This window comes from Hypanus sabinus, chromosome 4 (assembly GCF_030144855.1).
Source record: "Hypanus sabinus isolate sHypSab1 chromosome 4, sHypSab1.hap1, whole genome shotgun sequence".
Taxonomy (NCBI): Eukaryota; Metazoa; Chordata; class Chondrichthyes; order Myliobatiformes; family Dasyatidae; genus Hypanus; species Hypanus sabinus.
Window position 1 is genome coordinate 109,095,304 of NC_082709.1, and position 19,358 is coordinate 109,114,661.

At 42.4% G+C, this 19,358-nt stretch overlaps 1 protein-coding gene across 1 annotated transcript in view; it reads left to right on the plus strand.

Moving 5' to 3' along the window:
- Nucleotides 1-19,087, plus strand: part of cog3 (component of oligomeric golgi complex 3) — a 92,782-nt gene extending 73,695 nt beyond the window's left edge. Inside the window, exons 18-23 of the mRNA XM_059967846.1 lie at nt 2,939-3,027; nt 3,531-3,665; nt 12,259-12,334; nt 13,535-13,662; nt 15,033-15,131; nt 16,245-19,087. Of these exons, the coding sequence (XP_059823829.1) occupies nt 2,939-3,027; nt 3,531-3,665; nt 12,259-12,334; nt 13,535-13,662; nt 15,033-15,131; nt 16,245-16,274 (557 nt within the window). The 3' untranslated portion in view covers nt 16,275-19,087. The remainder of the gene's footprint in view (nt 1-2,938; nt 3,028-3,530; nt 3,666-12,258; nt 12,335-13,534; nt 13,663-15,032; nt 15,132-16,244) is intronic.
- The last annotated feature ends 271 nt before the right edge of the window (nt 19,088-19,358 follow it).

A 19,358-nucleotide genomic window follows, 5' to 3' on the forward strand; every position in this document is an offset into this window, starting at 1 on the left:
AGATTTGTTTTCAAATTCCATGTCTTGAAGGCATGAAGCTATAATGTAGCATCTGATTGTAAAGCCAGCTTAATGTCTTTTTAATTGGGGAAAGCCCCAAGGTGTTGTATGTGTACCGTGATGACCAGAGTGAGGTTAGGAATGGTTTGGGATAAAAGAAGAAACACATGCCCGGAGTTGAAGTTGAAGGGCAGGTCCTTAAGCAATAGTTTGCTTTAGTATTCACCAGTGACAGGGACCTTAAATGGGATGCCAGTGTAGAGCAGGCTAATATGCTGGAATGTGTTGATGCAAGAGCGAGGATGTTCCGGGTATTTTGAAAGTTATTAGGATAGGGGTAAGTCTCCACTGCTGGACAGGATATACCCTGTTTACAGTGGGAATTGAGTGAGGAGATTGTGAGCCTTTGGCAATGATTTTGTGTCCTCACTGGCTACAGGCGTAGTGCCAAAAGATTGGAGGGTAGCAAATGTTGTTCCTGTGTTTGAGCAATGTAATAGAGATAACCCTGGGACTTATAGACCAGTGAGTTTTCATCCGTGGTGGGAAAACTATTGGAGAGTATTCTTAGAGACAGGATTTGGACAAGCATGGATAGTCAGCAGAGATTTGTGAGGGCCAGGTCATACCTCACAAGCCTAATTGATCTTGGGGAAGTGACGCAACAAATTGTTGAAGGTAGAGTGGTGGATGTGGTGTATATGGATCATAATAAGGTGTTTGACATGGTTTCCCATGGTAGGCTAATTCAGAAAGTCAGCATGCGTGGGATCCAGGGAAACTTGATTGTGTAGATTCAGAACCGTTGTCTGCAGAAGGTAGAGGAGCATTCTGCCTGACAGTCAATGAACATCCGCAGGGATCTGTTCTGGGATTGCTTCTGTTTGTAGTTTTTAAAAACCACTTGGATGAGGAAGTGGAAAGATGGGTTAGTAAGTTTGCAGATGACGTGAAGGTTGGAGGTGTTGTGGATGGTGTAGAAGGTTGTCGTAGGTTACAATGGGACATTGACAGGATACAGGCTGGGCTGAGAAGTTGCAGATGGAGTTCAATCTGGAGAAGTGTGAGGTGATACAACTTGGAAGGTCAAATATGAAGGCAGAATACAGGGTTAATGGCAAGGTGTCGTAGTGAGAGTAACAGAGTAATCTTGGGGTTCGAGTTTATACATCCCTCAAAGTTGCCATACAGGTTGATGAGAGTTGCTCAGAAGGTGTATAGTCCTGACAAAGGGTCTCAGCCCGAAACATCAACTGTATTTCTTCCTATAGGTGCTGCCTGACCTCCTGTGTTCCACCAGCATTTTGTAGGTGTATATAGTGTGCTGGGCTTCATTAGTCATGGCATTGACTTCAAAAGCTAAAAGATAATGTTGCAGCTCTATAAAACTCCAAGAACTCAGGTTAAATCCTAATATTGGAATCTACCTATCTGGAATTTGCATGTTATCCCTGTTACCATGACTGTGCAGTGCTTGGGAGGTTAATTACTGCAGTTGTTGTAAATGACCACAGTGTAAATGGGTGAGGAGCTGACAGGAATAAGAGGGAGAAAGGATAGCAGGGGAGTATGTGAGTAAGTTTGGGCTGGTAAGGGCTGGGTATAGACAATAGGCCATACGATCATTTCCTAGTTATAAACAACTTCCCTTAATTTTTAATAAGCAGTCTTCAGTAAGGAACCTGGAAGAAACCTCTGCCCAGCATAGTAAGAATATGGAAGAGGGTACATTGAGTGACCCACACAATATGGTCATCAGTGCCCACCAGTCACCCTCAGGAAGCCAGTGAGACTAACCTTGCAAATTAAAAGGAAGCTGGATAAATCAGTGGAGAGAGAAAGAGTAAACAATGCTGGTAGCATTAAATCCAGAGAAACAGAAAACCCAGTGAAACATGAACACAAGTTGGGCTGAATAGTCTTCACGGACGTACCTACTTTATGTGCCTCTGTGCGTTTGGTTTGGTAGGTTAGCTAATCACTATTTGATTGATTTTCACTAAATGTGAACATTTATTTTATCTCAAAGCTTTATCTTGTCCTGCGGCATTTGACAACTACTTTGCCCTTCATAATGCTGAAAACTCCAACTCTGTCTTCTGCAGCTCAGCTTCCGTGGAGCCTGTTAAAACAGGATTCCAGATGCAACAGAAAATGCACAACTGGTTCCTTGCCAACAGTCATGAGAATGTTGCTTAGGTTGTAAAACACTGACTTTTATTGGAGCTGGTAGGTAGGCCAGCCCTTGTAGAGGCTGAGCAAGAGTTTTATGAGAAAAGACTATCTCCTGTTGGAGGAAGTTAATGGCTTGATGATGTGCTGTCTTTTGAATATAAATGCAGCAATCCATTAGGTTTCCTTCCACGCCGCTCTTCACTCCCACCTCTCCCTGTGTCGTCTTTTCTTATTCCAGTTGTCACTGTTCTGCAATGGACGTCGACAGTCTTGCTTCCACTGTCACGTATACTGTATGTAGTGCTTTTCCTTACTCCCCAGCTACCCTGAGCTTATGATTACCCAGTTTTGGCTGTGTTTTGGCCCTACCTATACTGCAGCCATACTGATATTTAACCCTTTCTGTTCATCCATGGGCATGATTAAACAGGTCTTGTGTCAGGAGTTCAGGAGTTCTTCATGAGGAACTGATGGGAAGGCCTTCTATCATTTTATCTCTGTTATAATTAATCAGTAGGAACAGGCAGGCTGTTTGTTAACAATTGATAGGAGTTCTTGTCAGTTTGGAATAATCAGATTACGTTGAAGATTTTTGTGAACAAGTTCAACCTAGAGAGCGAAACTGCTTAACTCTTGCCCTTTGGAAATCATACAGCCTTTTTTAGGCTGGATTCAGTGTATTTAACCTGTTCTATTTGCCACTGGGTTGCTTAAATAAACATTATGTCTCTGTTTAACATTTGAATGTTTTCTTCTTTAACAGAGGCAGCATTTAAAATGCTGAATCCCAGATCTGTCCCCAGACTATTCAGATTGAGCAGCAACAATTCCATTCTCGAATTCCTGCTTGAGGTGAGCTTCAAAGCATGTTGTGTGCTTGTGGCAGCCATTGGCGAGGGGGTAGCCTGAAATGTGTGTTGGGAAATGTGTGTTGCGAAATGTACTCGAGTCAGCGAATCACCAAGGAATTGCTCCTTTTCGTGCCTTGTGGTGCATCAGACGGCATTTTTTCCATTTCTGTAGCATTTGCCTGTTTTTTATGAGGGCGAGTTGCTAGCTCAATCCAGCACAGATGGAAAGCTGGCTAGATTCAAACCCGGGGCCATTCACCTTGAAGTCCACTGCTGATGCCACTACACTTCCCGCCAGTTAGTCACCAAGGAAAACCTCTGTGACAAAGCTCCCGTTAGATTCCTCATCATTAATTGTGAGAGTTGTGAATAATCCAAGTAGTTTAAAATTTGTTCTGAGCATCTTGGGTAGTTGTAAGGATAGAGTGTAAGTACTTGAATGAACACTGGATACATCATTTTCCACTGTCCTCAGGGATAAATAATCCCTCTGTCTCTCTTCAGGGCTCTCCAGAGATCAAGGAACATTACATTGACTCGAAAAAGGAAGTCGACCGTAATTTGAAGTCAGCCTGTGAGAAGTTCATTCAGCACCAAACCAAGATCTTTGTAGGACACCTGGAAGAATTTATGACCAAGGTAAGGCAACTGCAAAGTTGTATTTTAATCTGCTAGACTAATTGATGAAATCTATTAGACTGACTTCAGGTTGAATGAAGTTTTCATGCATTCAAAGTGCATTTATTATCAATAAATGTGTAGATTATACAACCTTGAGATTTGCTTGCTTAATGGGCAGCCACAAAGCAAGAAACCCAAAAGAACCCAATTAAATGAAGTTAGACAACCCCCAGTGCCCACAGAGAAAGAGGGGGAAGAAAACAAAATGAATTTTGCAAACAGTAGAAGCGAGCAACAGCATTCCGAACCAAACTGAGTCCTCAGATCCAAGTCCCCGGAGCTGGCCCAAAGCCTCGGTCTCAGTTCACTATATTGGCAGGACAAGTCACCACATAGTTCACAAACATGAAGAGCAGCAGCTGTACGTTATAGCAGAGGTAGCCAATCCAGCCCGGGTACTGGGAAAGGTACAGAGGACCTTGGGCATTGGAATAATTCATAGCTTGCTCCAAGCCCATTCTGGTCACGTAGCTAGAGTTATGTGGAGAGATTGGGCAGGCTGAGCAGTGACATGGCAAAGGTATGTAAATGAATGAGAGGAATTGTTAAGCAGACAGACAGCTGGTCTCTGGTGTCTGTAGCTCGGAAGGTGTCTTAACTGAGATGGCATAGGTTTAAGGTGATGGGGGTAAAGGGGGTAAATTTTTCAAACGTTTTGTTAGTATCTGGAATGAATTGTCAAAGGAGGTGATGGAGGCAGAAACAGTAACAACATCTGAGAGGCATCTGGACAGGTATTTGAGTGAACAGGGCATAGAGGGATATGGAATTAACAGAAGCAACTGAGATTAATTAAGATAGATGTGACGGTTGGGTTAGATGTGGTGAGCTGGAGGGCCTGTTTTTATGCTGTACAACTCTGCAAATTCCAAGGAGAGCATTCCTGCTATTTACCTTGTTATATTTGGTCAGAGGTCTTGGTTTTTGAAACAACTTGAGTGAAGATTTGATGCATTCTTTGCCAAACCGAAAGGAGCGATAAACAGATTGATTAGCATCCCTTTGCATTGGTTAAGCCTGTATTATACAGAAGCCTAAATCTTCCTGCTTCAAAGTGGGATATGTTAGTGCCTTATGTTTCTCATCTACCTGCTGCTGCTCGAGCACGAGCGATGAACAGCATCCATTTCTACATAGCTCAGCTGCCGCAGCACCATCTCCCTTGAACCCGCTGTGGTTCCTAAATCATCAGACTACTTATCCTATTTTCTGTACGAGATTATCAGAAACTTCCTCCTTGTAGCCCTCTCCTGTTTGTTCTAAATTAGACTGCTTATAAGCTAGCTGTCATACTTGGTATGTGTTACTCTGTCATACTAAGCTGCAAGATGAGCATCTGCCCTGTCACGAAGGATTCATTTCTAATGCAGCCAGGTCACCTCCTGCTGAAACCAGCTGCACACTGTTTCTACCTTTAGACTTGAGTCTTGTGGCGCACTGCCATTTAGCCTTACTGTTAGCTCAAGTTCTCATTCTGGTTGTATAATCTGATTACTGCACCGCACTAAATTGTCAAAGGTCTGGTCACCTGCAGTTGCATTGTTGGTGCTGCTAAAAAGATAAGAGCCCATGGTATTACAGGAAAAATACTGGCATTAATCGAAGATTAGTAGACTGGCAGGAGGCAAAGAATGGAAATAAAGGGACCCTCTTCTGATTGGCTGCCTGGTGATTTGTTAACGATCTGGAGGACGGATTTGATAGCTTTGTGGCCAGATTTATGGTTGATACAAAGATGAGCGGAGGAGTAGGTAGTGTTGAGAAAGCAGGGAGTTTGCAGAAGGACGTGGACAGATCAGGAGAAGTGACAGATGGAATACAGTTTGGGAAAGTGGATGGCCATGCACTCTGGTAGAAGGAATAAAGATGTAGACAGTTTTCTAAACGTGGAGAAAATTCAGAAATTGGGCCTGCAAAGATGAAAACATGAGCACTTGAAGGCCGTGCCCAGTGTCCTTCGCCTGTAGGAGACCTAATCAATTGACCACACTATCAAATAGCCTCGTGCGCCTGTCGCATTTTCACCATCTCTCTGATACAGTACAACTAGAATATAAAAGTAAGGAGTAATGCTGAGACTTCATTAGGCATTGGTCAGATAACATTTAGTGTTTTGTGAAGTTGTAGGCCCCATATCGAAGCAAGGATGTGCTGAATTTGGAGAGGGTCCAGAGGAGATTTACTAGAATGATGCCTGGAACGAAAGGATTATTTTATGAGGAGCGTTTGATGGTCTGGACCTGTACTCGCTGGAGTTGAGAAGGATGTGGGTAGAATCTCATTAAACCCTACTGAGTATTGAAAGGTCTAGGTAGAGATGTTTCCAATAATGGGGCAGTCTTGGACCAGACCACACAGCCTCAGAATAGAAGGGTGTTCCTTTTGAACAGAGATCAGGATAAATTTCTCTAGGCAGGGTGTGATGAAGTTGTGGAATTCATTACCGCAGAGCGTGGATCAGCACTTGGAGCTATGATGTTGTGGCCATTACAGAGGCTTGCATGGCTCAGGGACAGGATTGGTTACTTCATGTACCGGGTTGTAGATGTTTCAAAAAGGACAGTGAGGGAGGCAAAGGAGGTAGGTCGGCGTGGCACTGTCGATCAGAGATAGTGTCACGGCTGCAGAAAAGGTGGAAGCCAAGTCTCTGTGGGTGGAGGTTAGGAACAGGGAGGGGTCAATAACTCTACTGGGTGGTTTTTATAGGCCGCCCAATAGTAACAGGGATATCGAGGGGCAAATAGGGAAACAGATCCTGGAAAGTTGTAATAATAACAGAGTTGTTGTGATGGGAGATTTTAATTTCCCAAATATCAATTGGCATCTCCCTAGAGCAAGGGGTTTAGATGGGGTGGAGTTTGTTAGGTGTGTTCAGGAAGGTTTCTTGACACAATATGTAGATAAGCCTACAAGAGGAGAGGCTGTACTTGATCTGGTATTGGGAAATGAATCTGGTCAGGTGTCAGATCTCTCAGTGGAAGAGCATTTTGGTGATAGTGATCATAATTCTACAAACCCCATTTCCAGAAAAGTTGGGATATTTTCCAAAATGCAATAAAAAACAAAAATCTGTGATATGTTAATTCACGTGAACCTTTATTTAACTGACAAAAGTACAAAGAAAAGATTTTCAATAGTTTTACTGTCCAACTTAATTGTATTTTGTAAATATACATAAATTTAGAATTTGATGGCTGCAACACATTCAACAAAAGTTGGGACAGAGTTAAAATAAGATTGAAAAGTGCACAGAATATTCAAGTAACACAGGTTTGGAAGACTCCACATTAAGCAGGCAAATTGGTAGCGGGTGAGGTATCGTGACTGGGTATAAAAGTAGCATCCATCAAAGGCTCAGTCTTTGCAAGCAAGGATGGGTCGTGGCTCACCCCTTTGTGCCAAAATTCGTGAGAGAATTGTTACTCAGTTCAAAAGGAACATTTCTCAACGCAAGATTGCAGAGAATTTAGATCTTTCAACATCTATAGTACATAATATTGTGAAAAGATTCAAAGAATTCAGAAACATCTCCGTGTGTAAAGGGCAAGGTCAGAAACCACTGTTGAATGCGCGTGATCTTCGAGACCTCAGGTGGTACTGCCTAAGAAGCCGTCATGCTACTGTGACAATTATAGCCACCTGGGCTCGGGAGTACTTCAGAAAACCATTGTTACTTAACACAGTCCGTCGCTGCATCCAGAAATGCAACTTGAAACTGTATTACGCAAGGAGGAAGCCATCCATCAACTCTATGCAGAAATGCCAACGAGTTCTCTGGGCCCGAGCTCATTTCAGATGGACCGAAAGACTGTGGAAATGTGTGCTATGGTCAGATGAGTCCACATTTCAGCTAGTTTTCAGAAAAAACGGGCATCGAGTTCTCTGTGTCAAAGATGAAAACGACCATCCTGATTGTTATCAGCGAAAGGTGCAAAAGCCAGCATCTTTGATAGTATGGGGGTGCATCAGTGCCCACGGCATGGGTGAGTTGCATTTATGTGAAGGTACCATTGACTCTGAGGCGTATATTAGGATTTTAGAGAGACATATGTTGCCATCAAGGCGACGTCTCTTCCCGGGACGTCCATGCTTATTTCAGCAGGACACCAGACCACATTCTGCACGGGCTACAACAGTGTGGCTTTGTAGACACAGAGTGCATGTGCTTGACTGGCCTGCTGCCAGTCCAGGTCTATCTTCTATTGAAAATGTATGGCGTATCATGAAGAGGAGAATCAGACAACGGAGACCACAGACTGTTGAGCAGCTGAAGTCTTATATCAAGCAAGGATGGACAAAATTTCCAATTGCAAATTTACAATTAGTATCCTCAGTTCCAAAATGATTAAAAAGGGTTATTAAAAGGAAAGGCGATGTAACACAATGGTAAACATGCCTCTGTCCCAACTTTTGTTGAGTGTGTTGCAGCCATCAAATTCCAAATTTGTGTATTTTTACAAAATACAATTAAGTTGGTCAGTAAAACTATTGAAAATCTTTTTTTTGTACTTTTGTCAGTTAAGTAAAGGTTCATGTGAATTAACATATCACAGATTTTTTTATTGCATTTTGGAAAATATCCCAACTTTTCTGGAAATGGGGTTTGTATGTCCTTTACGATAGCATTGGAGAGAGATAGGAACAGACAAGTTAGAAAAGCGTTTAATTGGAGTAAGGGGAATTATGACGCTGTCAGTCAGGAAATTGGAGGCTTAAGTTGGAAACAGGTGTTCTCAGGGAAAAGTACGGAAGAAATGTGGCAAATATTCAGGGGATATTTGTGTAGAGTTCTGTATAGAAACGTTCCAATGAGACAGGGAAGTTATGGAAGGGTTCAGGAGCTGTGGTGTACAAAGGCTGTAATAAATCTAGTCAAGAATAAAAGAAAAGCTTACAAAAGGTTCAGAGAACTAGGTAATGTTAGAGATCTAGAAGATTATAAAGCTACTAGGAAGGAGCTTAAAAAGGAAATTAAGAGAGCCAGAAGGGGCCATGAGAAGGCCTTGGCGGGCAGAATTAAGGAAAACCCCAAGGTATTCTACAAGTATGTGAAGGGCAATAGGTTAAGACAAGAAAGAATAGGACCTATCAAGTGTGACAGTGGGAAAGTGTGTATGGAACTGCAGGAAATAGCAGAGGTACTTAATGAATACTTCAGTATTCACTATGGAAAAGGATCTTGGTGATTGTAATGATGACTTGCAGCAGACTGAAAAGCTTGAGAATGTAGATACTAAGAAAGAGGGTGTGCTGGAGCTTTTGGAAAGCACCAAGTTGGATAAGTCACTGGGACCGGATGAGATGTACCCCAGGCTACTGTGGGAGGCGAGGGAGGAGATTGCTGAGCCTCTGCCGATGATCTTTGCATCATCAATGAGGACAGGAGAGGTTCTGGAGGATTGGAGGGTTGAGGATGTTGTTCCGTCGTTATTCAAGAAAGGGAGTAGTGATAGCCCAGGAAATTATAGACCAGTGAGTCTTACTTCAGTGGTTGGTAAATTGATGGAGAAGATCCTGAGAGGCAGGATTTATGAACATTTGGAGAGGTATAATATGATTAGGAGTAGTCAGCATGGCTTTGTCAAGGGCAGGTCATGCCTTACGAGCCTGATTGAATTTTTTGAGGATGTGACTAAACACATTGATGAAGGAAGAGCAGTAGATGTAGTGTATATGGATTTCAGTAAGACATTTGCTAAGGTACCCCATGCAAGGCTTATTGAGAAAGTAAGGAGGCATGGGATCCAAGGGGACATTGCTTTGTGGATCCAGAACTGGCTTGTCCACAGAAGGCAAAGAATGGTTGTAGATGGGTCATATTCTGCATGGAGGCCGGTGACCTGTGGTGTGCCTCAGGGATCTGTTCTGGGACCCTTACTCTTCGTGACTTTTATAAATGACCTGGATGAGGAAGTGGAGGGATGGGTTAGTAAGTTTGCTGATGACACAAAGGTTGGTGATGTTGTGGATAGTGTGGAGAGTTGTCAGAGGTTACAGCATGACATTGATAGGATGCAAAACTGGGGTGAGAAGTGGCAAATGGAGTTCAACCCAGTTAAGTGTGAAGTGGTTCATTTTGGTCAGACAAATATGATGGCAGAATTTAATATTAATGGTAAAACTCTAGGCAGTGTGGAGGATCAGAGGGATCTTGGGGTCCGGCCATAGGACGCTCAAAGCAGATTGACTCTGTGTTTAAGAAGGCATACTGTGCATTGGTCTTCATCGATAGTGGGATTGGGGAGCATGCCTTATGAGAACAGGTTGAGTGAACTTACCTTTTCTCCTTGGAGTGAGGGAGGATGAGAGGTGACCTTATGGAGGTGTATAAGATGATGAGAGGCATTGATGGTGTGGATAGTCAGAGGCTTTTTCCCAGGGCTGAAATGGTTGCCACAAGAGGGCACAGGTTTAAGGTGCTGGGGAGTAAGTACAGCGGAGATGTCAGGGGTAAGTTTTGTTACTCAGAGAGTGGTGAGTGTGTGGAATAGGATGCCAGCAACGGTGGTGGAAGCGGATGCGATAGGGTCTTTTAAGAGACTAAGGTCCATGGAGCTTAGTGAAATAGAGGGCTACAGGTAAGCCTAGGAATTTCTAAGGTAAGGACATGTTTGGCACAACTTTATGGGCCGAAGGGCCTGTATTGTGCTGTTGGGTTTTCTATGTTTCTAGACGACTGTGGAGGCCAAGTTGTTGGGTATATTTAAAGTGGAGGTTGATTCATTCTTGATTAGTGAGAGTGTCATAGGTTACAGGGAGAAGGCAAGAAAATGGGGTTGAGAGGGAAAAGAAATCAGCCATGATCGAATGGCGGAGCTGACTTGATGGGTCAAATGGCCTAATTCTGCTCCCATGTCTCTGGTCTTGTTTAAAAAGGGGTAAGGTGCACAAAGAAATGGGCATGTGACCTGACAGAGCTGAATGCCATTAGGAAACACCCTATTGCACATACTCTGGGTAGAGTAACGAGCATAGGAGAGATGTGCAGGGGAAGTAAAGGAGTGCAAGCTGGTAATATCAGGGCCTTCACTTCCCCCGGTTTTGCTTGAGGGCCGAGAGGAAAAGGAATTTCAGTGTGCTTTCAGCTCACTGTAAGGTTTAGATTAATAATTTAGACGGACCAATCTGAAATAGAATTTCATGATTGGAGCTGAGCTAACCTCAGTGGGTGGGAAGGAATGTGTACAGTGTAAAGTGTTAGCAAACATTATTAAGTAAAACTGTACAGAGCAATCAGTAGCCTGAGTACATTCCCCCAGGGGACGTCATGGAATGACACAAGACATACTGGAATACTAAATGCTCTATTTGTCTTCGGCAAGAGAGAGGATATAGCCAAAATCTCATTGCAAAGCAAGGTTGCAGAGAAAACGTGAAGCTGGCTGAGTTTAAAATTTGTCATGCTCTGGATGGATTGTATCCAGGGTTACTCAGGGAAGAGGAGGTTAGCGTGTTGAAATCTACCCAAGGGTACTGGGAGCTGCCAGAGGAACGGGAGTGACAAGTGTGACACCAAAGGTGTAATACAGGCTGGCAATACCCAGTCAGTCAGTCAGACCTCGATGTAATCTGTTAGAAACGGTAGTAAAGAAACAATATTTGCAGATCAGAATTCAAAAAGGAGAGTCAGTGCAGATTGTTAAAGATAAATCTTATTTAAAGGAACTTATTGATTGAGGGAGTTACTTGTATCATTAGCTTATTTTTTTTATAAAACCTATATTGAAGCTGGTTGCAGAACTGAGGCTGACATTACAAAAGGATTCATGGCAGTATGGACAGGAGATCGGTCTCAGGACAGAGCAGAGAGAATAAGAACAAAGCCGTTTCTCAGACAGGAAGATGGTGCATGGAGATCCAGTGGGTTTTTGGATGCATGTTGTTCAGGACTCAGCCCATTGACCAGACCCACCTCTGCTGCCCACCGGGGGAGGAGGCTGAACAAACAGATCCTGTGAATCCATGTGGTGCCACACAAGGAAGAGTAGTCTCTGAGAAACAGGCTTCTGACAGGATTTCATCAGGGCCCCAAGGTCAGATAGCTGCTATCAAAGTCATTGGCAATGTCGTCTTATCTGATCCTTCATGGGATAAAAACAGAACTGACATGGTCAGTGCTAATTGACTGTCCTTACACACTTCTAAACCAAGAAGGTAATTAAGAGTCAACCATATTGCTGGGTCTGGATTTGTACAGTATTCAGTTTGGTTCATGAACTTCCTTCCCTGAGGGCCACATTAACAAGGGAGAGATTTAAAAGCCATTCAAATAACTTAAGGGATCGGTTTAAAATATTTTCAGTTGGAATTAATTTTAAATTAAAATGCTAACTGTGCTGCAAAAAGCCACCAGGAGCTCATTGGGCCGAGAAGCCAAGCACGCTTATGATTTCACTTCCTTACCTAATTCTTGCAACAGGTTTATCTTGTACGTGGTTATACTTCAACAACAGTTGTATTTTTTGAACAAAGTAGAGGTAATGATTGCAACATGACTGACTTTCTTTGTGGCAACCCCCTTCAGTGCTGACACTGAATTTCTGCTCTGTAGGTGTCAGCACTAAAAACCATGGGTCATCAGGGCGGGCCAAAGTACAGCCTCACTCAGCAGCCCTGGGCACAGCCAGGTATGTCTCGTTCCCTTCTGCTCACTCTGCATACAGCTGTTTCCTCTACTGTTAATTTTTAATTGTCGGTATTTTAAGTCATGTATTTTGCAGTATATTAATTAGATGATCTTTGGGTTGAGTTGTTCTCCAATGTTGGCAATTTACTTGCAGAAGTTTTGACACTATATGAGGAGACATCAACAGCTGATGAAATGTTTGCAAGTAAATTGCCAACATCAGAGAACAACTCAACCCAACCATCAGTCACCCAGCTGCACATTTTCCAAACTGTCTCTGAGATGATTTTAATTTTCCATTAGGAAATGATATTCAGTGAGGTACGTAGTCTCAATCACAAGAGAACATTCATATGTCCACTGGTGTCAGGATTCTGAAGTGATTCCACCTCTATGTTAGGTGAATCCATGAAACCTATTGACGATTTTCATTTATCAAGTCCTCAGGGCATTCCTGGAAGCATAGTGGCGCAGCTGGTGGAGCTGTTGTCTCACAGCACTGAGACCCGGTACTGTCTGTGTGGAGTTCACATGTTCTCCCTAGTACCATATTAGTTTACTTCGGGAGCTCTAATTTCCTTGTACACCCCAAAAACGTGTGGGCAAGTAGATTAATTGATCAGTGTAAGTTGCTCTTCACGTGTAGCCGGATGATCGAATCTGCAGGGAGCTGATGAGGGTAGAAGGATAGTGACTCCGTATTATAAACTGTGGGACCTGATTTCATGTTGTGTGACTGACTCTGAGCATAGGTGTTGTTACAGAGGTAAAATGACTCTTAAATTTCACTCATCCAGATGTTCCCAACAACAAGTAAATGATCACACTCTGAGGAGAGAGTGCACAGTGTGACAACAGAATCATTTCATTTAAGCAAGTGATTAGCAGAAAGTCAGCACATTGTGTTTCCTCACCACTGGGTCTTCCTGGTCCGCGTTCAAGAGAGGGGTCTGAACCCAGACTCCTGTGGTGTGGATTCCAGTGAGCCCAGGTGGACTGATCGAGCACGAATGGGGACCAGAATGTTGCTCAGTGAAACGTGGATGGACGTATTGGATCTCTGAACTGAGGAAGTATGTGCAAGCCAGTCCAAACAGAGCTTGTATCTAATCAAACTCATTCTCAGTTTGTATTTAGAATGGAGATTCTTAGTTTTCACATTGAAATATTAAAATCCTGTTTGTTTTCCATGAATTTTCAGCAAAAATCAATGATTTAGTGGCCTCCACATACAAAACAATTAAAGGCAAGCTCCCTGCGACTCTGAAAAGTCTGTCTTTGTATTTGTCCAATAAGGATACAGAGTTCATCCTATTTAAGCCCGTGCGGGTAAGTTATGACCTACTCTGAAAAGTTGTATGATGTACAGTTGTGCTGAATACATCTTTGACAGCTGAATGTTTAGCTTGTGCCACACCTGCAGCGATAGCCAGTTAACTCTATAGATCATTTATCAATAGGCACAGAGACAAACAAAGTAACAACCTTCAGTGAACTTTGCTCAGTCAGCTGAATCTCGATGGGCTGGGAAGAGCTGTTCATCCTTTGCCGATTGCCCGGCAGTTCCCCTCAATGAACACAATCCGCAAGCTCCTCCAACAACCTCACCACAAGTGCACCCTGCCCTGAACATTCCTTTCCAGGTCAGACATTTAACAACTTTAAAGTAGATCACTATTCGTTCATTTCTGGGTGTAAATCTTGGAACTCCTGCTCTGCAGCATGCCTTAAAAGAACGGGCAGGAAAACTTGTACCTACCCACAGACACACACGTCTCAAGTGTCTACCTACCCACTGACACACACGTCTCAAATGTCTACCTACCCACTGACACACATGTCTCAAATGTCTACCTACCCACTGACACACACGTCTCAAATGTCTACCTACCCACTGACACACACGTCTCAAGTGTTTACCTACCCACTGACACACACATCTGAAATGTCTACCTGGACACTGACACACACATCTCAAATGTCTACCTACCCACTGGCACACACATCTCAAATGTCTACCTACCCACTGACACACACGTCTCAAATGTCCACCTACCCACTGACACCCACATCTCAAATGTCTACCTACCCACTGACACCCACATCTGAAATGTCTACCTAGACACTGACACACACATCTCAAATGTCTACCTGGACACTGACACCCACGTCTCAAATGTCTACCTACCCACTGACATACACATCTCAAATGTCTACCTAGACACTGACATACACATCTCAAATGTCTACCTAGACACTGACACACACGTCTCAAATGTCTACCTAGATACTGACATACACATCTCAAATGTCTACCTACCCACTGACATACACATCTCAAATGAGTACATAGACACTGTCACACACATTTCATAAAGACCGGAGGAATAATGATAATTGCAATTTGAATTTTGTGCCATTTCTATGGCCAGTGTGGAGGAGAATGTCAAAATTGCAGTGCACATATCCACACAGACATTACAACTCTTTTGACTGCTGGTCTTCACAGTCTGCTTCTTGTAACGCTCCATCCCATTTTCATTACTGTTCTGATGTGACTTTACACACCAGTGCCTCAGATATTTTCTATTTTTCTTATCTGAAGACTAGAGTGAATCACAGTCAATTGTGAAACTTAATCAAGGTATCGTGTGAACACACTGTGATCTCTTTTCCTAATACTTATGATTTCCCTTTAGAGCAATATCCAACAGACATTCCAGAAACTGCAAGGGCTATTACAGGAAGATTTCAGTGGTGAAGATTTGCAGATCATAGCTTGTCCTTCCATGGACCAGGTAAGGTATAGCACTGAAACACAAGTTTGAGTCGTATTTCCTGGCTGAGGTCTATTCCATCCTTGGAAACGCAGCTTCAGTTATCCTCTTAAAGCCAGCTTCAGCATGTTTTGCTCCCCTTCCTCTCTACTAAGATGTATGGAATCAAAGGTTTGATTCACACATAGTTCAGTGTGCTTTATTAATTAAAAGAGTCTAGATTATTATGATTCCTATCCTGAACTTCTGAGCCTAAGTCAGGTTAAACCTTTTAAATGCTTGCTACCCCCCTGCACCATTGCTCATGGTTCATCTCTTTTGTGATAGTATTACCACGGGAAGTGCCGGGTGCTTTCTTGGTGTGTAAAGTTCTGGCCATTTAATTCTCCAGCAGCAATTGCACAGATGCAACTCCAAGAACTTAAATCTCTCAGAACCTCCTGAAATAACAATGTTTTCTGTGGAGCGGGCAAGATCTGAGAACCTGCGATGAAATATTTTATCACAAAATTAGCTATAAAAGCTACCCTTTAAACAATGTAGACCCTTTGTGCAAAGTGTATCCGTCTCCCTGTCCCCTGTAGCAAGGATGAATTGGCTTGAGCCGAAGTTTAGGGCTTTACATCTCATTTGTTTCTAAGAGCTTTGTTTTGAAGGACAGATACTCCTGCAATCTAACGTGTTTCCATGATCAAAATCCATTATAATGTGAGTAATGGATCGGGAAAACAATTTGCATTACGTGGGCCATATTTGTTGTCTAAGAAAACTGAAGGAGTGTATCAAATTGCACACGACTCTCAAGAGGTCAAGTCTTTGGGTGGTGTGACGATTTAAAGGTACATCTTTCCTTTGTTTATTCCCAGTTAAAGTGGATAGCCTAGCTTTTCAACTGGAATGTGGCATATTTTGAGAGCAAAGACGCTTAAGCTTCTCTCAGTCTGTACCCTCAGTTCCCCGGGGAATTGTCTCTTTACAGGTGGTGGGTCACCACTGCAGAGATAGGAAACGTGGAGCAGTGATGTTCACTTGCAGTTCAAGATGTATGGGTTGCTGAATATGCCAGAGACTTGTGGACAATTTGTAATTCATGTCTTTTCAGATTGGCCCCAACTTTTCACCCTCTTTTTCCAGGTAAACCTGTTGTTGTCGGCTTCTAATTAGAATCGTTATCACACAGTGGAGAGGAAATGGGGTTAGCTGAAACTGGGCATTAACTGAGCGATGGAAGGTCCTTAAAGTGAAACGGCTGGCTGAAAAGGATTTTGAGGATCACTGACTATAATCTGTAGCCACCACAGAACTGTGTGGAAAAGTTAAGGGTGTTTGGTGAAGAACTTGACATTACATCATTTACCTATTCAGCTCCTCAAAACCCAAGGTTTGCCGTGAACGGAAAATCACCCTATTTATAATTTCAGGTGAAGGATCACCTGACGTACAGTGAGTTCTTTAATGTCTGACCTGCCTACCAAAGACTGCTTCATCACTGAAACGCTGGGGTTTCTTAAACAGGCTTCTCATTTCTCAAAGTCTGAATGTTTTTTTTATTGATTGGTGTGTGTATTTATATGTTTTCTATATACAGTTGTACATTAAAGAAGAAACATTGGATTTGTTACTAACATAATACTGACTGTAAAAGTTACACAATGAATAATGTATTAAAAGGAAGATTGTAGTGTATTATAACAGAGGGAAGTTCAGATTGACTTTCTCTTTAGTCTTGTGTAATCCACAAAATCAGCTTGTTGCTTTTTTGTTGTAGTTCTCTTGTCAGGATGAGGGTTGTTTGTGGATTCACAAGAGTCTGCAGATGCTGGAGTCCAGAGCACACAGTCTGCTGGTGGAGCTCAGTGGGTCAGGCAGAATCATTGGAAGGAAATGTGGACCGTCAGTGTTTCAGATCGAGCCTGCAATGTTGACTGTTCATTTCCTTCCATAGATGCTGCCTGGCCCGATGAGCTCCTTTGCTGTGGCGTGTTAGTGTTAGGGAATGGGACTCTTCCCATCTCAGATATCCTGTACAATATCAAACAGTAGCACAGAGTTCCCGCTCCTCTGCCTCAAACCCAGTCTGGAACACTCAAATAGACCTTCACAAATGACCCTTCCCGTTGCCCAGCCTTTGGAATATCATTGGCAGAGACACTAAATTAACAACTGGATGGAAACTGCATGGACTGAGGTTAATCCAGGTTCCAAAAGTGAAGGTCAGTGTCCCAACCAACATGATGCATGTTCAGGGGCAACAGATCCAACTGGTGGTTCAGACAAGAGATTAGGCAGTGTATTCTTTAATGCATACTTAGTAGCTGACATAACTCCCTTTACTCAGTTACCAAGCCTCTGCTGATTGGTTGGTTTACTATTGTACGTGAAATTTAATTCCATTTTCGCTGTCCTGCATGAGTTTGATGCAAGTCTCTCAGCTGAAATCATGTACACTCAATAGGGGAGTATGGTTTTCTATGCACTATCTATTCACTGATTGCTGAAAGTATAGCTAACAGTATACTGTAAGTCACAGGAAAAGCTGTAGCATCGATTGGCATGAAGATCACTTACTGTGGAAGGCTTCCAGAGAAACAAAACACAATCGCAGATGCAAATACTTGTTCTATAAATATCCAAATGTGGCAAGTCTCACTCTCCTCTTAAACTGCAGTAATTTGAACTTTAAAGATCGTTTGTTAAGTATTTTAACACTAATCAATTGAGAATGTAGTGTTGGAGTAGATGATTAAATTGGAATTACAATGGTTGTAACACAAAATTGAACTTTTTAATCCTGTAGAGTTTACACCAGTTCTATCTAAGAATAAGACTTCAGTCCTACACCCCACCCCCAATCCCCCCTCCTCCTGGCCTGAAAATTCTTTCTTTTGGGCATTTTCATGGACAAGTCAGTTGCAGCCCCCTTATCACTGCTAAATGAAGAGTTGCCTTAAGGTATTAAGTTGGATGTAATTAACTGCTCTCTCAATCAAAGATTAATTTCATACATCAATCCTGAAATGAAAACAGCAAATTAGTTTACTATCTGATTACCAATGCTTGTGCAAGTTTCACTTGTCCCAGTTTGCTTCCAATTTTCGATCTAGACCTCCAATGTTAATAAGGGCAGTAATGTATAAATGATTTATGAAGAATCACTTGTCATTCTGTCATCTACACAGAAAAATAATTGTCTGAAATGCTCAACTGAAAAATGATAAAGCTGTGTGTGCAGTGGGGAAGTTGTCACATTTGGCAGCTGGTTTCAGTGGAAGGTTTTGGATTTGAGTATCCGCTTCCAATGAGTCCATTTCCTCTCTGCGACTTCTGTCCGATAGGCAGACACCAGGAAGAACATTGTTCACCCATGCCCAGTGATGGGTAACAATACCGAGGCTCCTTTTCCTCCCAAGGTGCTATGTTGACGTGAGTTACTCTGGGTATAAGATACCCTGACTTACTTCTAACACTGATGTGATTCATTCTCATCCACTTAGTTGCCGAGTTGAACATTCTATGGGATTAAAAATCCAAAAAGTTTTCAGGTTGTCTTATTTGAAACGCGCTCTGAAAACATGAATGTATATGTTGTTAAGTAACGATGATTTTCTCTATAAAATAATTAGGGGGAAATGCACAATGTACATAGTTGGGTTCCTTTTATGGAACAAAATGACATTTTATTGTTGTGTAAATAATTGTGGGCAAAAGTTAACAGTTATCATAAAGGGTATATCTGCATTTTATACTTTAGAAGCTTTTTTTTTTGTTTTGACTCCTAGTTGATGCTTAAATCTACTTCTGAGACAGATACAATGAGCAAGAACCCAGTTCACTGAATCTGATTACTTTTGGGTGTTTTAAAGGCTTTACATAATGTAAATTGTATGTACAGAGAGATTAATAATATAAACATGCCTGTCCCCATAGTTTCTCAATGCAATCTGATAGTTTTAATAAAATGTTTTTAATAACTTGCACTCTGAGTTTTGCATTATTTTAAATTGCACGAGTTGATTGGTGGAAAACAGGCCAGAACCTTTGAGAGATGACTTAACAGAGGTCGAAAGATGATAATAAGTATAGATAGAGTGAACAGCCAGGGCCTTTTTTTCTGGGGTGGAAATGGTGAATACAAGAGGGGGATAATTTTAAGGTGGTTGGAGGAAAGTTAGGGAGAAGGTCAGGGTAGATTGTGGTGGGTGCGTGGAACACACTGTCAGAGGTGTTGGTTGAGGCAGCTACATTAGA